Source organism: Marmota monax, unplaced genomic scaffold, assembly GCF_021218885.2.
Source record: "Marmota monax isolate L192 unplaced genomic scaffold, Marmota_monax_Labrador192_F-V1.1 WCK01_AAM20220418_F8-fsc00038, whole genome shotgun sequence".
Classification (NCBI taxonomy): Eukaryota; Metazoa; Chordata; class Mammalia; order Rodentia; family Sciuridae; genus Marmota; species Marmota monax.
The window spans coordinates 5287969-5309024 of NW_026692498.1; the positions used below are offsets into that span (position 1 = coordinate 5287969).

At 60.2% G+C, this 21056-nt stretch overlaps 3 protein-coding genes across 10 annotated transcripts in view; 1 reads left to right on the forward strand and 2 right to left on the reverse strand.

Annotated features, from left to right (window-relative positions):
• Chka (choline kinase alpha) overlaps nucleotides 1–2817 on the forward strand; it is a 57744-nt gene extending 54927 nt beyond the window's left edge. For all 4 annotated transcript variants that reach the window (XM_046445004.2, XM_046445001.2, XM_046445003.2 and 1 more), the window contains one exon: nucleotides 1727–2817. In XM_046445004.2, coding sequence (XP_046300960.1) covers nucleotides 1727–1786 — 60 coding nt within the window. In that variant the 3' untranslated portion in view covers nucleotides 1787–2817. The remainder of the gene's footprint in view (nucleotides 1–1726) is intronic.
• A 1829-nt stretch (nucleotides 2818–4646) lies between these two features.
• On the reverse strand, nucleotides 4647–13629 carry Tcirg1 (T cell immune regulator 1, ATPase H+ transporting V0 subunit a3). Its single transcript, XM_046444987.1, has 20 exons — nucleotides 13545–13629; nucleotides 11483–11603; nucleotides 11089–11167; nucleotides 10163–10383; nucleotides 9992–10080; nucleotides 9632–9758; nucleotides 9477–9559; nucleotides 9210–9303; nucleotides 8926–9138; nucleotides 8584–8728; nucleotides 7347–7486; nucleotides 7122–7279; nucleotides 6936–7026; nucleotides 6354–6472; nucleotides 6061–6274; nucleotides 5716–5847; nucleotides 5447–5557; nucleotides 5254–5371; nucleotides 4877–5054; nucleotides 4647–4804 (listed from the first exon to the last, which is right to left on the reverse strand). Exons 2-20 carry the CDS (start codon nucleotides 11597–11599, stop codon nucleotides 4726–4728), a joined length of 2508 nt encoding a protein of 835 aa, XP_046300943.1. The 5' UTR covers nucleotides 11600–11603; nucleotides 13545–13629; the 3' UTR covers nucleotides 4647–4725.
• A 2330-nt stretch (nucleotides 13630–15959) lies between these two features.
• Nucleotides 15960–20182, reverse strand: Ndufs8 (NADH:ubiquinone oxidoreductase core subunit S8). 5 transcript variants are annotated; one of them, XM_046445031.2, is made up of 7 exons: nucleotides 20083–20182; nucleotides 19102–19159; nucleotides 18968–19018; nucleotides 18130–18219; nucleotides 17872–18044; nucleotides 16248–16376; nucleotides 15960–16167 (listed from the first exon to the last, which is right to left on the reverse strand). In XM_046445031.2, the coding sequence occupies exons 2-7, from the start codon at nucleotides 19157–19159 to the stop codon at nucleotides 16036–16038; spliced, it is 633 nt and encodes a 210-aa protein (XP_046300987.1). In that variant the 5' UTR covers nucleotides 20083–20182; the 3' UTR covers nucleotides 15960–16035. The 5 variants fall into 5 exon arrangements, with proteins under 5 accessions (XP_046300987.1, XP_046300984.1, XP_046300986.1 ...); XM_046445028.2 differs by lacking the exon at nucleotides 20083–20182 and adding an exon at nucleotides 19865–20048; XM_046445030.2 differs by lacking the exon at nucleotides 20083–20182 and adding an exon at nucleotides 19846–20047.
• Nucleotides 20183–21056: the final 874 nt, after the last annotated feature.

Genomic DNA, 21056 nt, shown 5'->3' on the forward strand with positions numbered 1-21056 from the left:
AAGGGGAAAAGTGTAGTGGGGAAGTCCAGCAGTAGTGGTTCCAGAACCCTCTCCCCTAATCTGCTGTGTCCAAGTCCCTGGCATAAAATACTGCATGCATCTTCCCTTGTCATTTTGGTCACCTCTGGAGTGCTTATGCTACCTTAAGATACAGTGCTGTGTGACTGTTGTGCCAGGGAAGGTCTGCAGGTTCAGTACAGATGCAGGTTTTCCCCCTAAGTATTTTCAGTCCATGAATGTGGAACCCGCGGGTACAGAGAGCCAGATAAAGGGGAGCTCGACAAAATGGAAGCACCCCTCTCCCTCCCCGTTTTCTTCTTTTGCAGTGCCAGGGCTGGAACCCAGGGCATCCCACATGCTAGGTGGGCCACAACTGGTAGTGCTCAACTGCTCATGGCACCTTTATTTTATTTTTCAAGTTTAGTTGTTACATACTGGGAATTGAACCCAGGGGTGCTTTATCACTGAACTACATCCCAAGCCTTTTTATTTTTTAAGACGAGGTCATGCTAAGTTGCTGAGGCTGGCCTCAAACTGGCGATCCAAATGTCCCATCCTCCCAGGTTGCTGGGGTTGCCGGTGTGCGCCACCACGGCCACACCTTCAGTTTCAATAGACCTAAGCGGGAAATTGCACAGTGCTGATGGGCAGGTGCTGACGTAAACAGAGTGGGACCCGGGGAAGGAGCGGGTCCCTGTTCTGCACAGCGCAGAGTACTCTCAGGTGCCAGAACCAACATGCTGTGGTTGTGGGTGCTGCTGTAGGACTGAGGCCTGTCTAGGGACAGGTCAGGGCAGCACTGCCTGTGTACTGGGGGGAGAGGAAGGGTACTGACTGCAAAGCCCCAAGAACTCCAGGGGACCCGGGGCCTTTCTTGCCATGGTGGGCGTGTCTGTGGAAACTACAGTGTACCCTTAAAATGGGTTCATGTTTGGGGGATAGAAATTCTGCCTCCAGATTAATTTTTCAAAAAGTCACAGTGTAGCCAGGCATGGTGGCACATGCCCATAATGCCTGTGATCCCAGTGGCTCAGGAGGCTGAGTCAGGAGGATCAAGAGTTCAAAGTCAGCCTCAGCAGCTTAACAAGGTACTAAGCAACTTAGTGAGACTCTGTTTTTAAACACAATATAAAAAGGGCTGGGGATGTGGCTCAGTGGTTAAGTACTCCTGAGTCCAATCCCTAGTACTCAGAAAAAAGAAAAAGGTAACCCTCCTAGCGCAGACTTTGGATTGGGAGTGGGTCCTCAGAAATTGCTGTGCGTGCGGCTGGAGAGATAGGGGAGCAGATCTGGGAATGGCAGCTTGACAGCAGAAATAGCCTGGCCAGCCCTTCCCCCGTGTAGTGCTCCTTGTGACCGCTGCCAGTGATCTTAGAAAATACGGGCACCTTCTTTAGTTGACCTCTCTCTCTGTCTCCCCACATTCTGGGATCTTTGCTGTTAAAATTGGAATTGTCCCAGGGCTGCCCAATGTTCTGGGCAGTCACAAGGCCAGGTTTGTAGATGAGGTCCTTCTGAGTGGCACTCGACAGGCATTAGCTTTGAGATAAGGGGGTGTGGGGACAGTGCTGAGAGCTTCAGCAGCTTGTGTCTTCAGAGCAGCTGCAGCATGGGCCACACTGTGCTCGGTGTCTTCTTAGCTGGGCCCTGGGCCGGCCGCGTGGGCAGGGCCCCAGGAGTACAGCCCTTGCTGAGGCCTTGGCCTTCCTTGTTCCTTGTCTCCCAGGAGTATGCGCAAGCCAGATTTGATGCCTATTTCGACCAGAAGAGGAAGCTTGGGGTGTGACTGGGGAGGAGCAGCCCTTCGCCACTGGACTGCGGGAGACCGTGAGCTGGGCCCTCTGCACTGTGACTGTGGCACCTGCAGCATGAAGGCCCGGACATCTCTGAACACAGATATGTATGATAATGAAGACATTAAAGTGGAGTGACATTTATCTCATCCCTTGTTGACGATCTCACTAAGACTTGGACGAGGTGGGGAAGCAGAGTGTAGGCAGTAGAGCAGTAGATCAGCCTCTGAGCCCCGGAACCAGAGGCGGCCTTTCACGCCGGGCTGTGAGGCTTCCGGTGGGCACGGCCGCCAGCAGGAGCGGACAGCATTGCTGCAGGTACTTCGGTTAATGTTTTTTGGTTTTTTTATTTTAAATTTATCATTAATATACTGGTGAACGTTGTAACCAGGCTTCTTGTAGGTGACAATGTGATGTAGACACTCTTGCTCCCAAGGGACACGAGGGAGTGGACACACTGTGAAGTGGCTCCCCGGGCAGCATGTTCCTCTGGGCAGAGCGGTGGCAGCTGGAGAAGCAGGCTACATAGGAGCTGCCAGGAGCTCTGCGGGCAGATGGCCACAGCCCTCCTGCGCCTGCTACATATGTTGATACGTGGACGAGCTTCTCTATGACTGGACATGACCTGCACCTGCCCCTTCTGACTGGTGTGCTTTGTAATTCTGGCTTCACAGTGTGGGGACCTCAGCCCCCAGCCTTTCCCTCCTTCCCTCTCCTGGCCACAGGCAGCCTCCAGGGAATCCTTCCGCGTAGGCTGCTGCCCTGGCCTTGACCAGCATTCCCAGCCCCATCCCTCACCCTCACCCCCACCCCCACGTCCTGGTGTCACTCTGGGAGACAGCGGCACTGACGTGGGTTGTGGTGCAATGGAGCAGAGCTGTGAATCCATGAGCATTAGTGTCCAGTGGGTAAATTTTAGCCGACTTTTTTTACTCTAAACTCTGAATTGTTTTTGTGCATATATTTCTGCTACCACAGAGACTGTACTACACAGATAAATAATAAAATTAAGACTCAGCCTCAAGCTGTTCTCTGGATGTGTCCTAACCTTGGGGAGGGCTCCTCTTACCTCCATGTGCCCATGGGAGGTTCTAGATGGCAGTGCCCTGCCCTAGCTGTGGACAAGAGCATCTGACTCTCCTCCTCCTGTGACACTTGTCTGTCCGCCATGTTCTGATTTTCCTCTGGACTCCCCAGTCCCCAGGGTCTGCCCTTGGCCCCAAGTCCCATGGGGCTCTTGCCCAGCATGCTGGCCCTAGGACAGCCTGTTACCCTCCCCGACTCAACCCAGTTCTGTGCCTGCTGATTCTGCAGAGGAAATTGGGACAGTGGCTGTCTGGGGAGTGGAGCAGGTGGTGGGGGAGGCAGGAGGGGACTTAACTGTTCACCCATCTGGACACTGAGGATCTTGAGCAGGACAGGATGTGTGATCACTCACCACTTAGGTCATGGCCCTACCCCAGCTCTGGTTCCAGCCACACTTGAACAGCCCTGCTTGCTTACAAGCCCCGGGCCAACCTAGATGCCTTGGGGTCAGGTCTGCAGGTGATGGGGCTCCTTCAGGGGAGTCCTGCCAGCGCGTGCAGCACCCTCACACCTCTGAATCCTTCCATTGAAGATGGTGCACAAAATTAAGCCACCCTGACCTGTTCTCCGTGAAGCTCAGCTGACCCTGGAGTGCTGTCTGGGTCCTCCCCTGAGCCAGACCATAACCTTGAGTGAGAACTCAGCCCAGCCTGGTCACTGCCAGTCCTCAAGGCAGGTGACCCTGAAAGGTGCCACCCCACAGCCAGGCATGTGCTGTTTCCATGGCAACCCACTGGTGTCTCCCCAGGAGACCTCCATTAGACTGAGCATCTGCTGTCACATACCCCCCGCCCCCAAGGTCTGCTCAACTCTGTTCCCCAAGGATCAAAGCCACCGACTAGCCCAGGTCCCTTCACAGCCTGAACCCATGTTGCCCCCCGCCCCCACCCCAGCCATTCGTGGCCAGGCACTGCTGCCCCCTCTCTGGGCCCAGTCTTCCAGGCATGTGAACTACCACAGTCCCTTGCACACCCACCTGGCCTCTGGGGTCCTCAACAGGACAGTCCAAGATCCAAGGGTCAGGCCCCTTTAGCAGCTGGCCACGGCCACAGCCACAGCCATGGCCAGCTCACTGTGCCCAGGGCAGCGCTGGCCTCAAAGCTACCTTTGTTCCTGGTGCTCCAGCTGGAAGAACTACTTAGTAGCCTGTTGGCCTCTAAAGCACTGGCTTTGGCCTCCACTGGCACAGCCAGAGGAGACTTGGGGAGGTCGAAGCCCACCCCCACCCATTATGCAGGGAGGATGGCCTGGGGCAGGAGACCGGGGAGGGATGAGATGATGGCCTTGGGATGGGGACTGAGCCCCCTTCTGACCCTCAGGGCCCTGGGCAAGTCTTAGCGACTCTGGACAGCCCCTGCCTTCCCCGCAGGACTGTGGCCCTGGGTGGATGACCCATAGTCCCATGAGGAGCAGCAGGCTAGGCTTGGTGTCGCTGCTGCTCCACTTCAGAGTGCCTCAACCTCTGGGAACCTGTACAAGGTGTGGAACAGAGGTGCCAGCCACTCTGCATACCTCCAAGGACACGGACCTCACTCCCCTGGCCTGGCTGGAAAGACAGTCTAAGCTAGAATGTGCTGGAAATGTCCCTCCCTCCCCCTCCCCCGCAGTCTGGTTCTTTGGAGGTGTGTTTGTGGGGGTCCTTGCCCCCCACAGAGGGAGTAAGGGAGACAGGTATAGGGGCTGGTGGAGGCTGGCTGGAGGAGCCTGGTACCCAGGGCCCTGCCCTCCTGGTCTCAGTCCAGCCCCTGGGGGAGGAAGAGGCCGGAGTGCGGTTCCTGGGCCTGGGGCTCTTTATTCCTTTTCTGCCTCAGGAAGGTAAGGAGGAGGGCATGGCCCGCGGGGGGCACTATTCATCCTGGATGGCGAAGGTGAAGGGGCTCAGCTTGTAGCCTGTGCCAGCGTAGAACTTGTTCTGGAACTCCACCCTGGGGGCCAAGGGGCAGGCTGGTCAGGGGAGCCCCCACCCACCCTGCCACCCAGCCAGCCCGGGTACTCACCAGTGCAGCCGCAGGGCGTGCAGAAAGGCAGACAGCCCTTCCATTACCAGCAGGATGGCTACGGTCATCACTGCGAAGGTGGCGAAGACCGGGACCAGCGCCACAGACACCACGCCCACCTCCCCGCACATGCGCAGGCCCACGCGCATCACCATGGCCCACAGCACCTCGGACAGCTCTGCGGAGGGAGCGGGCGGTGGGGTCAGGCAAATGGGCATCCTCCAGCCCCTGGAGCCTCCCTGCTCAAGGGGCCGGGGAGGAATACTGAGGCCCAGAGGGAAGGGACCTGCCCAGGTCACCCAGACAGCTGCTGTGTGTGAGCTGGAGCAGGATGTGGGCCACCCTGGCTGCCCACTCTGCTGCGGCAGACCACTTACGGGCGTGGGCCAGGCTCAGGGCCCAGAGGCGGAGGTAGGAGGCCGTGTTGGAGATGCAGCCCAGACAGAACTCGATGGTGTGGATGGCCTGGTGCATCAGGACCTCGGAGGCAGCAAACTGGGGAAGGGTGGCGGTGAGAGGGCTGGCAGGGGCCGGCAGCCAGCTGCCCCCTCCAGGCGGCACTGCACCCACCTCGGCCTCCTCTTCACCCCCTGGGCACCTCGCCTTCTCCTCGTCAGAGCTCCAGCCCTTCTCGCAAGCATCGGGGGAGTCCATGCACCCGGCCTTGTCCTCATTCTTGTCCTAGAGATAGAGGGTGAGGAGCAGGCAGTGTCAGCAGCCCCAGCACCAGGAGGGGCCCACCCTGAGGGCCTGTTACCTGCCACGCTGGAGCCCGTGGGGAAGCCAGGGTCAAGGGCCACGTCTACCAAACTCCCCTACCACATGCTCCCAGCAGCTACCTGTTGGCCCACAGCTGGCCTCGGTGAGTGGCGGCTTCGCTGCCACCGGTGCAGCAGGTACAAGGGTGTGCCCAGCAGCAGGACAGGCACCATAGCCAAGGCCAGGACCACCAATGCGTGCTGCACCACTTCCTGCAGCAGAGGTGAGTCACTCTGAAGTTTGGACCACCTCCCCTCTCCCAGGCACCCAGGGGCTCTCCTGCCCATCAGTCACTAACAGGGACTGTCCCTCTGCGGGGCCTCAGGCCCACACCATGTTTCTCAGACGAGGACCCTCTGACTCTGGGTGGCCCAGAGTCTGCAAGGTCTCCATGAGGGGTGTGAGCCACTGCCTGGCCAGCCCACCTGCCCAGAGTAGAGCGGCTGGTTGGTGGGGCTGCTGGAGAAGAGGAACATGTTGATAAAGTGGATGAGGATGCTGGGGGCAGAGGCAGCATGCGTGACGGTCACACACAGCCACTTGTAGACGACCAGGAAGACAAGGTAGCCAAAGAGGCCCAGCAGGAAGATGAGCTCAGGCAGGGTCTCCAGCAGCAGCCGGTACCCTTGGCGGAAGTGCCTGGGGGGAGCAGGCAGGGTCACTGGGACCACCCCGGCCCCGCCCAGCTGCACACACCCCCTGGCAACTCCGCCCTCACACGTGGTTGAAGACTCCAAGGAGCACCCCAAAGGCCATGTGGGTCACCCCCAGGATGACAGACATCTTCATCTTGAAGGAGTTGAGGAAGCTCAGGTGGTTGGTGGCCAGGCTCCAGACCTGGGTGGAGGGAGGGAGGGCGGGCCACACTCAGGGAGCCCCTGCCTCCTGTTGCCCCGTTGGCCCCCTCAGGACTCTGCCACTGCCACGGGGGCCGAAGAGGGAGTGATTGGCAACCGGAGCTCAAGCCCCAGCTCTTCCCAGCTGGGTGGCCTTGGGCCTGCAGCCTGGGCCTCAGTTTCCTAGTCTGTACACGGGATCACGCTAATGGGCACCCAGGTTGTCACACAGACCACACAAGAAATCACTAAGGGCTCAGCACGTGCTAGGCAGCTGCACTTACAGGCCTCTGCTTACCTGGTGATGGTGACAGGCCCAGCCAGGCAGGTGCTGGCTGTCTCCTGTGCCTGGCACCCAGAAGAGGCTGGGCACCAGCTGCCACAGTTAGGAGTGAATGAGCTGAAGTCCCTGCCCAGTCTCCCTCTGGCCACCACCAACATGGTGCTGCAGCTGCAGGACTCACCGGGTCGATGCCAAAGGGGTAGGGTCCCAGGAAGACACCAGTGACATTGGGGTCCAGGGTGAGCAGTGGGTGCTGGGACAGGAACGCGTCACTGGGGCAATGGTGGGCAAGTGGTCAGGGCTGCACGGAGCCTGGGGAGCCACAGGACAGGCCGGGACTGAGGGTGGGCTGGGGCCTTGGCCTCACCTCCAGCCTGACTGGTTGGCCATGGCAGCCACGCTCCAGCCCGAGGGGAAGATGGTAGTGGCGCGGCTGAAGCACTCGTTGTAGATGAAGCCGGTGTAGATGGAGAACAAGCCCATGAGCAGGAGCAGGTAGCGGCCCCCAAAGAAGGTCTGCCAGATCTGGGGGTGCCAGGTCAGGGGATGCCCAGCCCCACCACCCCGTCCACCAGGCGCCCCCGGCCCACACCTCATTCTGCGCAGTCCTCACGGCGGGCCGGTTCTCAGCAAGCACCATGGCCAGGGCAAAGAGGAACACGAGCAGCCCGTGGCCCACGTCGCCAAACATCACGGCGAAGAGGAAGGGGAAGGTGATGATGGTGTAAGGAGCTGCAGGCAGCGGGGCGCAGGTCAGCCAGGACCACACGGGAGCTGGCATCTGTTCCCTTGAGGACCACAGACGACAGAGGCCCCCACCCCACCCCACCCCAAGCTTAGGAGCATTTGTGAGGCAGGGACACCACTTGGTGTTTCAGCATTTGCCACTGGTGATCTCTGTGACCTTGGGCTTGCTGTTTAACCTCTCTGAGCCTGTTTCCCCATCTGTAAAACAGGGAGAAAGGCAGCACCACTTCACAGGGTATTATAAATGAGTGTCCCCGGGCAGGACCTGGCAGGCCACAGGTTCCTGACGAAAAGTCAATTATTTATTTCTGAACCAGGGCCTCCTGTTGCCCGGGTTGATGTGGATCTCCTAGAGATGATACTCGCACCTCGAGAGTAGCGGGGACTACAGGTGCGACCCCCCACGCCTGGCTGCTGCTGCTATTTTTAAAAAGAGTGTTAAGCAGAACCACAGAAAGGACAGAGAGTCCAGAAGCAATCCTGGAGGCCACACAGAAAGTTCCAGAAGGCCAAACCAGTCACTGAATCTCCCAAGTCCATTTCCCTTCAGTAAAATGGGGTGAGTTCTCATTTGGGTGTCGATTCCAATACACACACCCTACATGGGCTGAACAGTGACCCCCCAAAAGATTTCCTGCACATTAACTCCCAGGACCTCACCGGGAGAAGGGGTTTTACAGAGGTGGTCAGAAACGATGAGGCCATTAGGGTGGGCTCTAATCTAACAGGGCCAGTGTCCTTATGAGTAGGGAAATTTGGACAGAGGCGGACACAAAGGGTGGATCCCATGTGGTTGTGAAGATGGCCACCTACAGGCCCAGGACGAGGCCCACAACGTTCCCCTTCACGGTCTCAGAAGGAACCTGCCCACCGACCCTTGAACTTGGACCTCCAGCCTGCTGGACCACAAGGCTGCAGCCCCCCCCGCTGGGACTAGCTGCACCACCAACAGCCCCACAGACGTGAGGAGGAGGAAGCCCCCCACCCCACCCAGGCCTGCACTCCATGGGGCAGCTGGGCCTCCCCAAGGCCCAGGCAGAGGGTCCAAGGGCTGTCCAGGGCGAGGGCCCCGTGGCTCTCACCAGGGTTGACCTCCTGGTAGCAGCCCACGCCGTAGGCATCCACGATGCTCTGGAAGCTGGCCGTGAAGCGGTTGGTGCGGATGAGGGTCGGGGGCATGTCCCTACAGGCGATGCGGTGAGCCACGGCACTCACCCCTGCCTCGCTCTGGAATTCCCAGGAAAGAGAGATGGATGGAGAGGGATGCGGAGGCCTCAGGGACCCTGGCTGACCCCTTGGAGGAGGTGGCTGGGAGGAGAGGGAACCCCCTCCCCCGGGGCAAAGGTGCTGAGAAAGGAGGTGATGAGGCGGAGGAGGTGTCCGCGGCGGCGGTGGAGTGGGCAAGCCCGGAGCCCGCTGCTCACCGAGCTCTCCCGCAGCGCCTGCTGCAGGGCGGGCAGGTCCTGCGTGGCACACCAGGCCTCCGCGACGAGGCACTTGTGCGTGCTGCTCACGCTGCACTGGTTGAGGGCCAGGTACACCGCCTTCATCTTGCGGACCTGCACCTGCCCCCGTGGCAGCAGCTGCTGCACCTGGCCCAGCACCTGGCTCAGGAACCCTTCTGTCTCCCGGAGGACCTGGGGCCGGAGCGGGTGGTCAGCAGGGGCTGGGCAGGAGGCAGGCAGGGGCCGGTCGGGTGGGCACCCACCTCCTGCAGCTCCTGGCTCTGCTGCTGCAGCTGCTGCAGGGTCCCATGCCGGGCCGCCTCTTCCTCCAGGAATGGGAAGATGTGGCAGTGGAAGCTGGTCGGGACGGGGGACGGTCAGAAGGGAGCTTGCCAGGAGGGTGGAGGTGACATGGAGGGTCCTGGGCACACAGGGCAGGCAAATGCCCAGACCCAGGCAAGGGAGGGTTCTGAGCAGGTGGAGGCTTGCTGATCCAGGGTGGGGGCAGCCGGTGTGACCGGGTGGCTCACCAGTCCGTAATCTTTCGGATCTTCTGTCCAATCTGCTCACCCCAGTAGGAGATGAGGAAGGTCATCCAGGTCACAGGCTCACCCTGCGGGAGGGCTCAGGTCACCCTGGACTTCTGGTTCCGCCCAGGATAGCCCGGCAGGCCCCTCGGGCTCACCGTCAGCGGGTCCTCCAGCTGCCTCTCGGCCTCTCGGAAGCTGGCGATGAGGAAGCCGCGGCAGGCCCTCCACAGCAGGCGCTCCAGGGCCGCAGCCTTGCGGGGCTCCACGGCACCTGCCACAAAGCTGCCAGCCAGGAATGGAGGCGCTTCCAACCTCCCACCCTGGCCCGAAAAGGCAGGAGACCCCAGTGCAGGGCCAGAAGGGCAGAAACCTCCCAGGGCAGGGCCTGGGAGGAGGCAGAGGGTGAGCTGAGCCCCAGGGAGCACAGGGCCAGGCCCGCAGGGGGCCTGACCTGCCCCCACCTGGGGTCAGGGCTGGGGCTGGTGGGAAAGGACAAGAGGTCCTCCCTCACTCACTTGACCCTCAGGTCCTGGTGCGGTCCCTGGCGAGGCGGGAGCAGGGGAGTTCTCTCTGAAGAGGGCCCATCGGTGTGGGCAGCGGCCGGCTGGGAGTGGGAGACACCATGAACCCGGGCACAGGTGGGGCCTGCACACCTTCCCTGCCGATCCCCCCAGGCCGCAGCTGACCGGAGGGCCGTGGTTCTGCTGCAGCACGGCCGAGTGGAGCTGCAGCTGGTGCAGCTGGGTCCGCAGGGCCTGGTGGTTGCCGTGCACATCCCGCAGCTCCTGGGCCAGGCGCTCTGTCTCTTCCTGGATGCGCAGTAGGTCGCGTGGCGGGGGCGCTGGCAGCCTCCCTTCGGGAGGGGGCAGTGCCAGGCCAGCCCGCCGCACCTGCTCCTCTAGAAAGGCTGAGCACAGAGGGCAGGTTCAGCAGAGGCCACACCAGCTAATATCCACTACTAGCTAAGGACTGGCCACATCTGGAGGATTCCAAGTGCACCCCAAACTCTACTGCCACCTGCTAACTAATTCACCAAGCCTGTGAGCCCCAGAAAAAAAACCCAGCCCACACCCCTATCCCCAAAGTTCTGCTCCCTTCCTGGGTGACTCTGTGTTCCTATCTCTTGGCCACTGCCCAGCCCAGGGACAGAGCCCCACTGAGGTCAGCCTGCAGGCCTGATCACTCTAAAGCTGTTGGTCAGACTAACAGGCCATGAAATAAAACCTATTCTATCCTCCCAGTCAGGAGGCAGGGGCTGGATGTTGGCCACAGGCACCTCCTGGAGATTGCCATGGTGGGTCCAAGAAGCAGCTCTGCTTTGGGGAGTCCAGCCCTACACCCTGGGCTCCGTCCACCCGGTCCATCACTTAGGAGTAAGCTCTGTCCATGCCCTTCACCTGCTGAGAGCCCTCATGGCTCCCAAAGTCCACAGGACAAAACTCCCACGCTCCCCCAAACCAGCCCTCGCCTGGGCCCTCTGCACAGCCCACCCAGGCCCATTCCCAGGAGCACCCACAGATGGGGGCCTGCCTGCACCTCCTTCCTGTCTTCTACCTGCCTGCCCAGGGCCACTTCCATAAAGCCAGCCTGGGATGGGCCTGGGCCAACTCACTGAAGGTCTTCTCCAGCTCCTCGCAGCGCCGAATGTCCACTGTGAAGCGTCTCTGGAAGGCACTCACCGACTCATTGAGCTGCGGTGGCCACATGGAGGGGTCAGTGTGTCAGGGAGAGGTCCAGGGAGGTCCCACCCTGGGCCAAGGCCTCTCTCTCCTCAGGCCTTAGCCACCTTCTTCAAAAAGGGCTGAGCCTCCAGATCCCCATGTGCCTGGGAGCCTCAGGTGCGGGCTTCCTGAGGACAAAGGACCTATGGCCAGGGCTGCTGGGATGCATGTGGGACCAGGGGCGATTATGGGACAGGTGGGTCCCCATCTAGGCCTAGATCACAGCCCACCCCAGCAGCAATGCCCCAGGATGAAGGCCCCCCCGCCCGCCCTGGCCCCACTCACGTCTCTGAACTCCACGAGCCCCAGCTCGCCCAGCTGGCTCACACAGGTGTATGCAGCAGCTGTGGGCAGGAAGAGCTGGACCAGGACCACCTCCTCACTCCGGAACATGGAGCCCATGGTGCTGTGGGGGGGGGGGGTGAGGTCAGGGCAAGCCACGAAGGCTCCCAACCCAGCTGGCACCTCCTAAAGCTCTGTTCATGTAGTTCAGAGTTGTGACTACTGTCCCCATGTGACCGAAGGGGAAAACTGAAGCCCAGGAAGGGGCAGTTAGGTGCTGAGATCACACCGGAAGTAAGCGCCACAACTGGGCATGAGGCCAGCCCAGCCTCAAGCTCTCTCAGCAAGCCCACCTGCCTCCACCCTGTCCCTTGTACCCACCCCAGCACTGGGGTGACACTGGCTGTGCTCACCCCTCTGTTCATGCTCTGTCTGCCCTCACCTGAGTCCTGCTTATCCCTAGCACCCCAGGCAAAGGGCTGCCCCCAGGCTTGCCTTTATTTATCCAAACATCAGCTGTGACAAGTGACACACAGGGCCTGGATGGGGCTTGTCCTCAGGGATAGCCAGCGCCCTCCCACCTTCCTGTAGTCTGAGCCCGTAGGGTGGGCGGCTCTACTTGTTCTGCGGGGACTCAGCAAGGCCACAGAGACTGGCCTGGGAAGGGTGTCTTCAGGGGTGGAGCCATCCCAAGGCCCCAGGCCGCCTGGCTGTATCCATCGCCCCTGGGGACTTGGGACAGGCTTCCAGGTGTTGAAACCAACAAAAACGAAACTGAAATGGCAGGAAGGGCCTGGCAGCGCCTTGCTCAAACACAGGCAGGGAGAGGGGCAGGGTGGCCTCCAGTTGGCCCTGCAGATAACCTGCTGGAGAGTCAGGACCCCTCTGCCTGCTGTGCCCACTACTCTCCGGTCCCAGGGTCCCTCAGTTTCCTTAGCTCTCTAGGTAGCAGGGAGACAGACATGGTTGAGGACCACCCTTCACCCCCTGGGGAGACTAGTGTGCTCTGCCTGCCGTGTGGACATGACCTACATGTCCCTGGGCCTGGTTTCCGTAATTCTGAATAGGAAACCACAGGCCTGTTCACAGCCTGGGAAAGGAGTGAACTCTGAGGGCAGGCATCAGGGGCCGCAGAAGGGCAGGTTCCTGAACAGCAAAGGATGGGCAGGAGGGCCTGGCTTTCATCATTCAAGGACATGACTCCGGCCATGGGCAGAGGGCAAGGAACCAGGACTGAGGGCCCCACCCAGGTTGAGACACTGTGTCACACTGTGTGACATTAAGCAAGTCACTTGCCCTCTCTGGACCTCTACTTCCTCTTTGGGACTTGGCCACCCCCACAGATATGAGATGACAAAAATAACCAGAGACCCCCATCTGTCCCCTTCACCCACACCAACTCACACTAATCCCTGATGGTGATGCTGGGGGAGGGGCGATGGAGCCCTGTCTTAAAGGGGGGTCAACTGAAGCCGGGAGAAGCAAGGCCCAACATAACATGACCAGCTGATGGCCAAGCCAGGGAGGAGCCAGGACCAGGGCTGCAGGCTTGGCAGTCCCAGCTCAGAGCGGGCTGCAGACCTGGCCTCCGCTGGCTAGCCCCCACCCTGTTCCCCCTGGCCCCTGCCCTAGCCAGGGGAGACCCTGCCAGACCACAGAGCGCCTCCAGCCACCGCATGGTCTGCAGAGTTCAGAAGCAGCGACTCCTCTCCCAGCCTCTGGCCCTGGAATGCCAACCCTCCACTGGCGGGCTCGGGCTCTGCCACTTCCTAGTTGGGGGAGCTTTGCTTTCCTCATCTGTAGAATGCATCCCGCCCTCCGAGCGAGGCGCAGCGGGAAAACTCTGAGCGCAGGCCGGCAGGGGCGGCCTCGAAAGTTGCTGGGGACCCACACCCATCTTCCTGCCCCTCCTGATCGTCTCCTCTGCTCCGCCTGACGCCGCCGGCGGCCGCCAGCACAGCCTCCTCGACCCAGCTAGGTGGGGCGCCGGGACACCTTTCCGGGGCAGGGGCGCGGGTGGCAGGCGGAGCCGCGCCCCGCACACCCCTCCGGGGCGGGCACTCACCCTGCGCGCCGCGCCGCTTGGCTCTCTGCAGGGGCTGTGCACCCTGCCGCGGCGCGCGCGGCTCGCTAGGGCCCAGGGGCGGGGCCCGGGACGCCCCGCCCCGCCCCGCCCACGTCCCCTCCGATCAGGCGCGGGAGGTTCGGGGACTGTTCAGGTGCGTGGGCCGCTTAATCATGGCGACGAGAGCGGAGATAACTGACCAGGGGCGCCGGAGGCCCGGGAGGCGCCAGCCTAGGGAACGGGATTCCCACGCCCCTTCCACCTGAAGGGCTCGTTGGACCTAAGGCCCTAGGGTCCAGAACCTGGCCCTCCCCAGCACACGACTCATTCACCCTTTCTGCTCTGACCACCCAGGATAGGAGGCTGAGCCAGGAGGGCTGTGCCCTTGCGGGGATGGGGTGGCTGCCCAGAGCACAGCAGATTCATTTGTGGCTGGACACATACTGTACAGGGGTGTCCTGGTGATCTTGCTTCAAATCATCTGCATGAGAACTGTCAGTTCCAGTGCCAGGAAACTGGGACTCACCACCATCTCGCTGCCTGCACTTTGGACGGGCTGGACTGTACCCACTGGGGACCAGAGGGAGGACGGTCCCTTAGCCCTGGTGATCCTTGAATCACACTCAGTGAGCGAGGGCCTAGAGGGTAGGAGTGTGGGGGAGCAGTCCCGGAACTACACCTGGAAACAGTCACCAGCACCATCAGCATCGTCAGGAAATTGAGAGACATGTGCTTCGACTCCACATCAGTGGGATAAGAAGGGCCTTCACTACAACCAACCTCAGTGCCAAGGGCCCAGGTCAATCCTTGGGAGCACAGAGGAAACCAGAACTCTACCATGGTCACAAAACCATGTTATGGATATACTCCTGAGGCCAGAACATACCTCAGATCAGTGAGAACCTGGTTACCTGCTGATGCAGCTGCCCTAGGTCTAATTCAAGGGCTAATGGTGGCTGGGAAACTAAATAGAAGTGGCCTGCCCCAAATTCTTGGCTGTTGGTGGGGCCCAAGCAGAGCCTGAGTCACTTCTGTATCAGGAGATGACAAAAGCCAGCCTGGGAACTAGGCCAGGTGTTAGTAGGGGATGTGAGCAAAAGGACTCCTGAGAATGGACTGGGGGCTGGGCTTCAGTGCTATAGGTTGTGGGAGACCAACCTTACATGTGACTGAGTCACACTCCCCGGCTGGGTGCTGAGGCGCTCAGTCACAGAAATGTGGCAGAGCTTTCCCCACCCTTCTTGGGTTCGAGGGTCGGTGTCCCCTGCATGGGTGTGTCTTGCTAAAGCCCCATGGGTGAAGCTACGCTCACCTGTCCCTTTGTGATATAACCCCTTGCCCCGTTTAGGATAGAATCATCCCTGGAAGTGCCTTGTGTGTGTCCCCTTCTCTTACTGTGTGCTTGGGTGTGGCCTACCCAGGTGTTAAGTCAACCTGTTCACAGTGGACAAGCCCCCTGAAACCTGACCCCTTGCCTCATTTGAATATCTTCTCACTCTCTCTCTTCCTGTGGACCCTTAAGGTCAGAGGAGCCATCACAGCGACCCCAAAGAAAAAGGTTCTTTGTGTCTCTTGTGTGGTTATTTTGCGCAGCCCAGTCAGCCCAGTTCAACTGGAGTGACCCCTGAGCCCGAGAACAGAAACCAGCAGCAGGTCTTCTCAACGCCCCGAAGTCCAGCGAGGAGACGGCGCAGTTGGGCATTTCCCACACCATGGTCCATAAACACCTCCTTGCTTTCCAAGATACATCTTCGGAGATCAGCATTTTGCAAAAAACATTTTTGCAATTGATGGGGGAGGGGACTCAAGGCCTCTTAGACCCGAGTAAGTCACTGGATATGTGCTAAGTGACCTGGATAGTCACTTCACCTCGTAAGCGCCTCCCTACAATGCTTAGCACCAAGTTCAAGGGGCTGCTTTGGCTAGTACATTGGCACTGGGCCTGTGTATAGCTCAGGAGCTACCCTGCCTTAGTGGGACTGCAAACTGGGAAGTTGTGAAGCCAGCAGTCTGTTTGGGGAACTTGGGGAGAAAAGGGGATGTGTTTGGAGGAAAGGCCAGCTCAGAGGCAACAGGGCCTTGTCATCTGCTCGTGACTGTCACCTCAGAGCAGGCTTCCCCCTACTCCCAAGAACACCAATTGTGGGGGCAGCAGGGCCAAGGTGACCTTTGGCATTGCTCACCTTGGGGAAGGTATGTAGGTATCAAGGAGGTTGTGGCCTCTGGTGACCAGGAAGAGGGTCTGATGGGCCCATGGAACCATACAGGAAGGCTGGGCCAACCCTTGGGCTGATGGAACCCACAGGAAGAATGAAGCTGGTGGACCAGGCCCTCACCTGGCTGGAGGAATCCAGAGACCTTGGGCTGGCAGGGGACAGTTCCACCCTGGACACTGGATGCACGACAGGAGGCAGCTAGGGAGAGCAGGCTCTTTTATTGGGCAGCGGGGCCTGGGGCTGAGCTGGGGGGCTGAGCTGGGCGGGCGGGCGCGTCACCGGTAGAGGTAGTCGGCCTGGATGTTGGCGGCGATCTCAGCCTCCCACTTGTCCCCATTGTTGAGCAGCTTCTCCTTGTTGTACAGCAGCTCCTCGTGGGTCTCCGTGGAGAACTCGAAGTTTGGACCCTGTGGTGGGGCAGAAGTCCAGCCAGGTCAGACCCCTCCCAGGACCTCTGCCCAGCTGCTCCCACCTGGGGCCCACTTACCTCAACAATGGCGTCCACAGGGCAGGCCTCCTGGCAAAAGCCGCAGTAGATGCACTTGGTCATGTCGATGTCGTAGCGGGTGGTCCGGCGGCTGCCATCAGCCCTGGGCTCAGCCTCGATGGTGATGGCCTGGGGGGAGTGGCCACTGGTCACCGTCACACTGCCAGCCATGTCCTGGCCCCAGGTCCAACCCATGTGGGGCTTGTTCCTACCCTTGGTGTCTGCGCAGATGCCTCTGCCCCTTGCCACCCCTCCTAAGAGGCAGCCCTCACACCTGCCACACCAGCTTCTGTTTCTCTCAGCACCTGCCTCAGAAACATCTTGCTCTTTGTTAATTAACTGCCTTATCTCCTGCCTCAGAATGCCCCCCAGGGCCAGGCTGGACCTCCCCTTTCACTGCAGATTAGCCCTACAGGGCCTGGCCCTGTAGAAAGTGCCCAGTGACTACCTGCTGTGTGCTGAGCAGCTCTCTGCCTTAGGTCTCTAATCCTCAGCTGACGGATAATAAAGCTGAGGATAGCGAGTCTGAGGGGTTTCTGTGCACCACGTGTGTGCCAGCAGGGAGAAAGAAAGGCGGCCTAGGGCCTCCCCAGCAGGAGGACCCTCAAGGATGCTCAGACCCTCCTGCCGACCTCCAGGAGAGCTGCACTCCCTACTCACAGTGGGACCTTTAGCTGTAGCCTCTTCTTTCTATGCCTGTAAAAATGGACACATAACCTCTATCTGCTTGCATTACTAACGATTAAATGAGATGATGGAAGGCGTGAGCTCAGTGCATGCCTGTCTGTGACCAGCACTCACTACCCAGAAGCCATGACTGCACTGGGGACTGAACCAAGGGGCACTTGTCACCGAGACACATCCTAAGCCCTTTTCTGCTTTTTGAGACAGTCTCTCTCTAAACTGCTGAGGTTGGTCTTGAACTTGCTGTCCTCCTGCCTCAGCTTCCCAAGTCTCTGGATGATAGGCGTGGGCTGTAGCCACGGTTGCTGCATGAGGACACTCCTGTGTGCTCCCAGGCAGTGGGTGGAGGAGAAGCATCAAAGCCACAGCTCTCAGCCTGGAGGACCTGGGAGTGGTCCAGGAGAGACCAGCTAGGATGTGGCCAGGAGCCACCCTGAGCCACAGATACTGGAAGGTGACCGCTGTGTGGACCAAGTGAGGACAGTCTGCGGGGCTCCTGCTGGGCACACCAGGGTCTGAAGCGTCTGCATCTCTGTTTCCATCCCAAGAGCCCCTCCTCTAGGGAATCCTCCACCACCCAAAGCCAGAGCTGCAAGGGCCGGCCACCAGGGACGGGGCCTCTGTCTGTGGGTCCAGCCCAGGGTAGGCACACACAGAGCTCCTGGAGCTGATGCTACATCTGGGGAAAAGCGGACACCTCAGGCGCCACCCCAACGATCCTAGGCCCAAGCCTCACACTGCCGACCGACCGAGTCAAGCACCACACATGCCGCCCAGCCACACAGGCTGAAGGCTGGCCTCTGCTGCCACGCTGCTGCCCACGACACTCAGGCAACAAGGCCATCAGACCCACTCGTGGGGAGGGGGTGCAGGGTCAGGCAGGAAAGGGACTGTCCATCAGGTTGCCTGTCCTCCTTCCAGGGGCAGGGGCTGGGCTCACCTGGGCAGGGCAGACGGCTTCACAGAGCTTGCAGGCGATGCAGCGCTCCTCCCCAGATGGGTAGCGGCGCAGCGCGTGCTCCCCGCGGAAGCGCGGGCTCAGCGGGCCCTTCTCAAATGGGTAGTTGATGGTGGCTGGCTCCCGGAACATGTAGCTCAGGGTCATGCCCAGGCCTGTGGGCAGCACAGGCATGTGTGTGGGCCGTCTTCCTCCCCAGCACAGCCTTGCCCGTTCTGTCCTCACCCCACCAGGACCCACCTCGGAAGAGCTCAGTCCACATCAGGGTCCTCGCTGCCCGGTCGGTTATTGACTTCATGTCCATCTCGGGCTCCTGCAGGTTCACATACTCTGCGGGGTGGCAGGCATGGGCCATGACAGGAGGTTCAGGAGTCCAGCACAGGGAGATGAGGCCTGGCCTCACTCCTAGGCGTACCAGTTGGGCTCCCAGGGCCTGGTCATTCCCCACCCTTTCCCTAGCTTCCGCAAGGACCTGGGAGGTCAGCCTGGACCTAGGCAGGCCTTACTCACTCCTCCCTGTGCCTAGGTGACCCTTGAGCCCACAAGAACCCTCAAGCAAGGCTTTAAAGAGGAGCACAAGTGGTTGAGAGGCTTGGCCCCCACCTTCACGAGCAATCCTGATGCAGAGGAACAGGCACCCATGACTCACACCGCAGGCCCCACTCAGAGGAGCACTGCCACCACTCTCCCCCACCCTGACCGAGCAGGTCTGCTCCCAAGAATCTCAGCCCATCTCTATCATCATCCTTTGTTGCTGTTTTTTTTTTTTTTTTTTTCGGTACTGGGGATTACCACTGAGTTACACCCCAACCATTTTTATTTTTATTTTGAAACAGGGTCTCACTAAGTTGCCCAGGCTGGCTTCGCTCGAACTTGTGATCCTCCTGCCTCAGCCTCCTAGGATTGCTGGGATTACAGGTGTGCACTACCACGCCCAGCGTCATCCTCGTTTTTAGAAGGGAAACTGAAGCTCAGGAAGGGCCCAGGCACAGCCAGGACCAGAATGGTGTCCTCCCTGGCCTCTGGCAGGCTGCGCCTCCATCAGGAAGCCTAGGCTGGAGGCCACCCCACTACTCACTGTAGGTTGCTGCCACTGTGCTGCTGTGAAGGCTCCGTCCACTGGGATGTCCTACAAGGGAGGGGTGATGATGTGCTGTGATCTTAGGACAGAAGGGGCTTTCCCACCCCCAGGGAAGGCTCCCTTGGTCCTACCTGTGCGCGCAGCCTGGGCCAGGGCCCGCAGCAGCGTAGGCATGGTCAGGCAGCGCATCTGAGGGCATAAAATGGAAGGAAAGTGCAAGATTGAAAACTGACCTTCCAGGACCCCTGGCACTTGCCCCAGGGCCAGTGGTGCCATCCTATGCCCTCACACTCCATTCCCACGATGGCCATCTTGTTCCCAGGCACATGGTCTTCCAGCCCTCCAACCTGATGCAGCTCAGCTGGGCTAAAGCTCTGGGAATTCTATGGGTCCTAAGTTCCTTCTACATCTCTCCCGGCCCTGATTTGTCCTCACAAAATAACAAGGCCAACCACCACCAGCTTGCACTACAAGTTAACTCTGCCCCAGGTTCTACGTGAGGACACTCAGGAACTGTCAACTTGTCCTTGTGAAGTGACTCCCCCAGTCCCACAACAGGGGAGCTTCAGGGCTGGAAGCCGCCTCCCGCTGGAAACCCTCTCCCAGCTCCCCGCTCCCAGGCCCTTCTAGAACTGTCCCCCAGCATACTGAGTGACCTAAGGTAGGTGACGCCACCTGGCCTCAGACTTCTAACCTGCAAATTAGGGGGGTCATGAGATTTATATATTGGGACTCATACACCCCAAAGGGTGAGTCCAGAGCCTGGCACTTCGCCAGAGCCCAAAAGGGACCCTCCAGGCCTATGACCTCTAGCGGGCCCACTCTTTTGACCAATGGCTACAGTCCCAGGCACCCAACCCACCACCTTCTCCGACCTTCCCCATGACCTCTGACCCCAAGGACGCAGGAAGACCCGGCCAGGCAGCGCATGCGCCGCGAGAATGCCAGCTTCGCGGTCGGCCCGCGACACGTGAAGGACGCAGAGGCCACGGGTCCTAAGGGGCCTAGACGGAGCGTGAGCACAGAGTTTGCGGGACTGACGGGGACACCACACTCGCCCCCGACGCTGCGCTGCCCAGCCTGGCCTTCACGGCCGAGCCCCGGGCACCCACCTCGAAGCGCTGCCTCTCCTTCCCCAGCCGAGCGGGCTGGTCAGCGAGAGGCGGAGCCTATCCCTGGGACATAGCCATTGGGTCGGCTGGTTTTGCCTTTTCCGCGGTGACCTCCGTGCTGTGCCCTTATTGGCCGGTGGTTCTGCCGAAGGAGGCGGGATCTAGAAGCATCTTTCCTCTGATTGGCTGCGCGAAAGCAGGCGTGTGAAGTTGGGAAGGGCGCCGCCATCTTGGTTCGGAAAGACCAATACCCAAGGACCTCCGAGTGCTGGAGGCGGGACGTCCGGGGCGTGGCTTAGGGAGAGGTGCGGGAGTGCTATAGGCGGGGGAGCCGGAGGGCTAGGTGACGCCGCTGTAACCGCGGCGGCGACCCCGGGCGCAGACGCTGGACTCGTGCGACTTCATCTAGTTCTCAGAGCTCAGTCTGGAGAAACGTTACTATTCTCAGATGGGGAAGCGAGGCGGGGACGTGTCAGGCCGCCGAGGAGCGGCGTGCGGCCTGCACCTGGACCGGTGGGCCTCGGGACCCGCCTCTCATCGTCTGCTTCGTCCTGTGCGCTCCGCGGTAGAGGGACCCTGGGGGCTACGGGCACTGAGTCGCCCCTGGGTCAGTCTGCGTGTGTGTTGGGATGGTGGACAGGGAAGGCTTCCTGGAGGAGGCGGTGCCTGAGCTGACATTAGGGTGGGGCAAGCCCGGAAGGACAGAGAAAGCTTGTCCAGCGCGTGTCCGAGGTTGGCAGCCTGGTGACTGCAGTCCTGGGAGAGAGGAGCAGAACAAGAGCCTCCTGGGGACTGAAGCAGATGAGGGACTTGTCAGCCACAGGTTGCCAATGAGGGGTCTTGGCCGAGTGGTGGCATGGTCCTGCCTAATTTTGGAAGATTGGTGTGTAGCGTGGGGAGAGGAGCTAGGCCAGAGGGAGAAGTAAGGTGATAGTGTCCTGCTCGAGGCCCGGCCCTGGTGTTGTGATTTGTGT

Excerpts from the sequence above, each read along its gene's own strand:
- Tcirg1 (XM_046444987.1), bottom strand. The coding sequence starts at position 11,599 with ATGGGCTCCATGTTCCGGAGTGAGGAGGTGGTCCTGGTCCAGCTCTTC. Across the intron at positions 9,304-9,476 it reads ATCCGAAAGATTACGGACTG|CTTCCACTGCCACATCTTCC; the intron begins GTGAGCCACCCG and ends CGTCCCGACCAG. Across the intron at positions 9,139-9,209 it reads AGAGCCAGGAGCTGCAGGAG|GTCCTCCGGGAGACAGAAGG; the intron begins GTGGGTGCCCAC and ends CTCCGGCCCCAG.
- Ndufs8 (XM_046445028.2), bottom strand. The coding sequence starts at position 19,900 with ATGCGCTGCCTGGCCGGGTCTTCCTGCGTCCTTGGG. Across the intron at positions 18,220-18,967 it reads CACAGTGGCAGCAACCTACA|AGTATGTGAACCTGCAGGAG; the intron begins GTGAGTAGTGGG and ends GCCACCCCGCAG. Across the intron at positions 16,168-16,247 it reads CTGTGGACGCCATTGTTGAG|GGTCCAAACTTCGAGTTCTC; the intron begins GTAAGTGGGCCC and ends GCCCCACCACAG.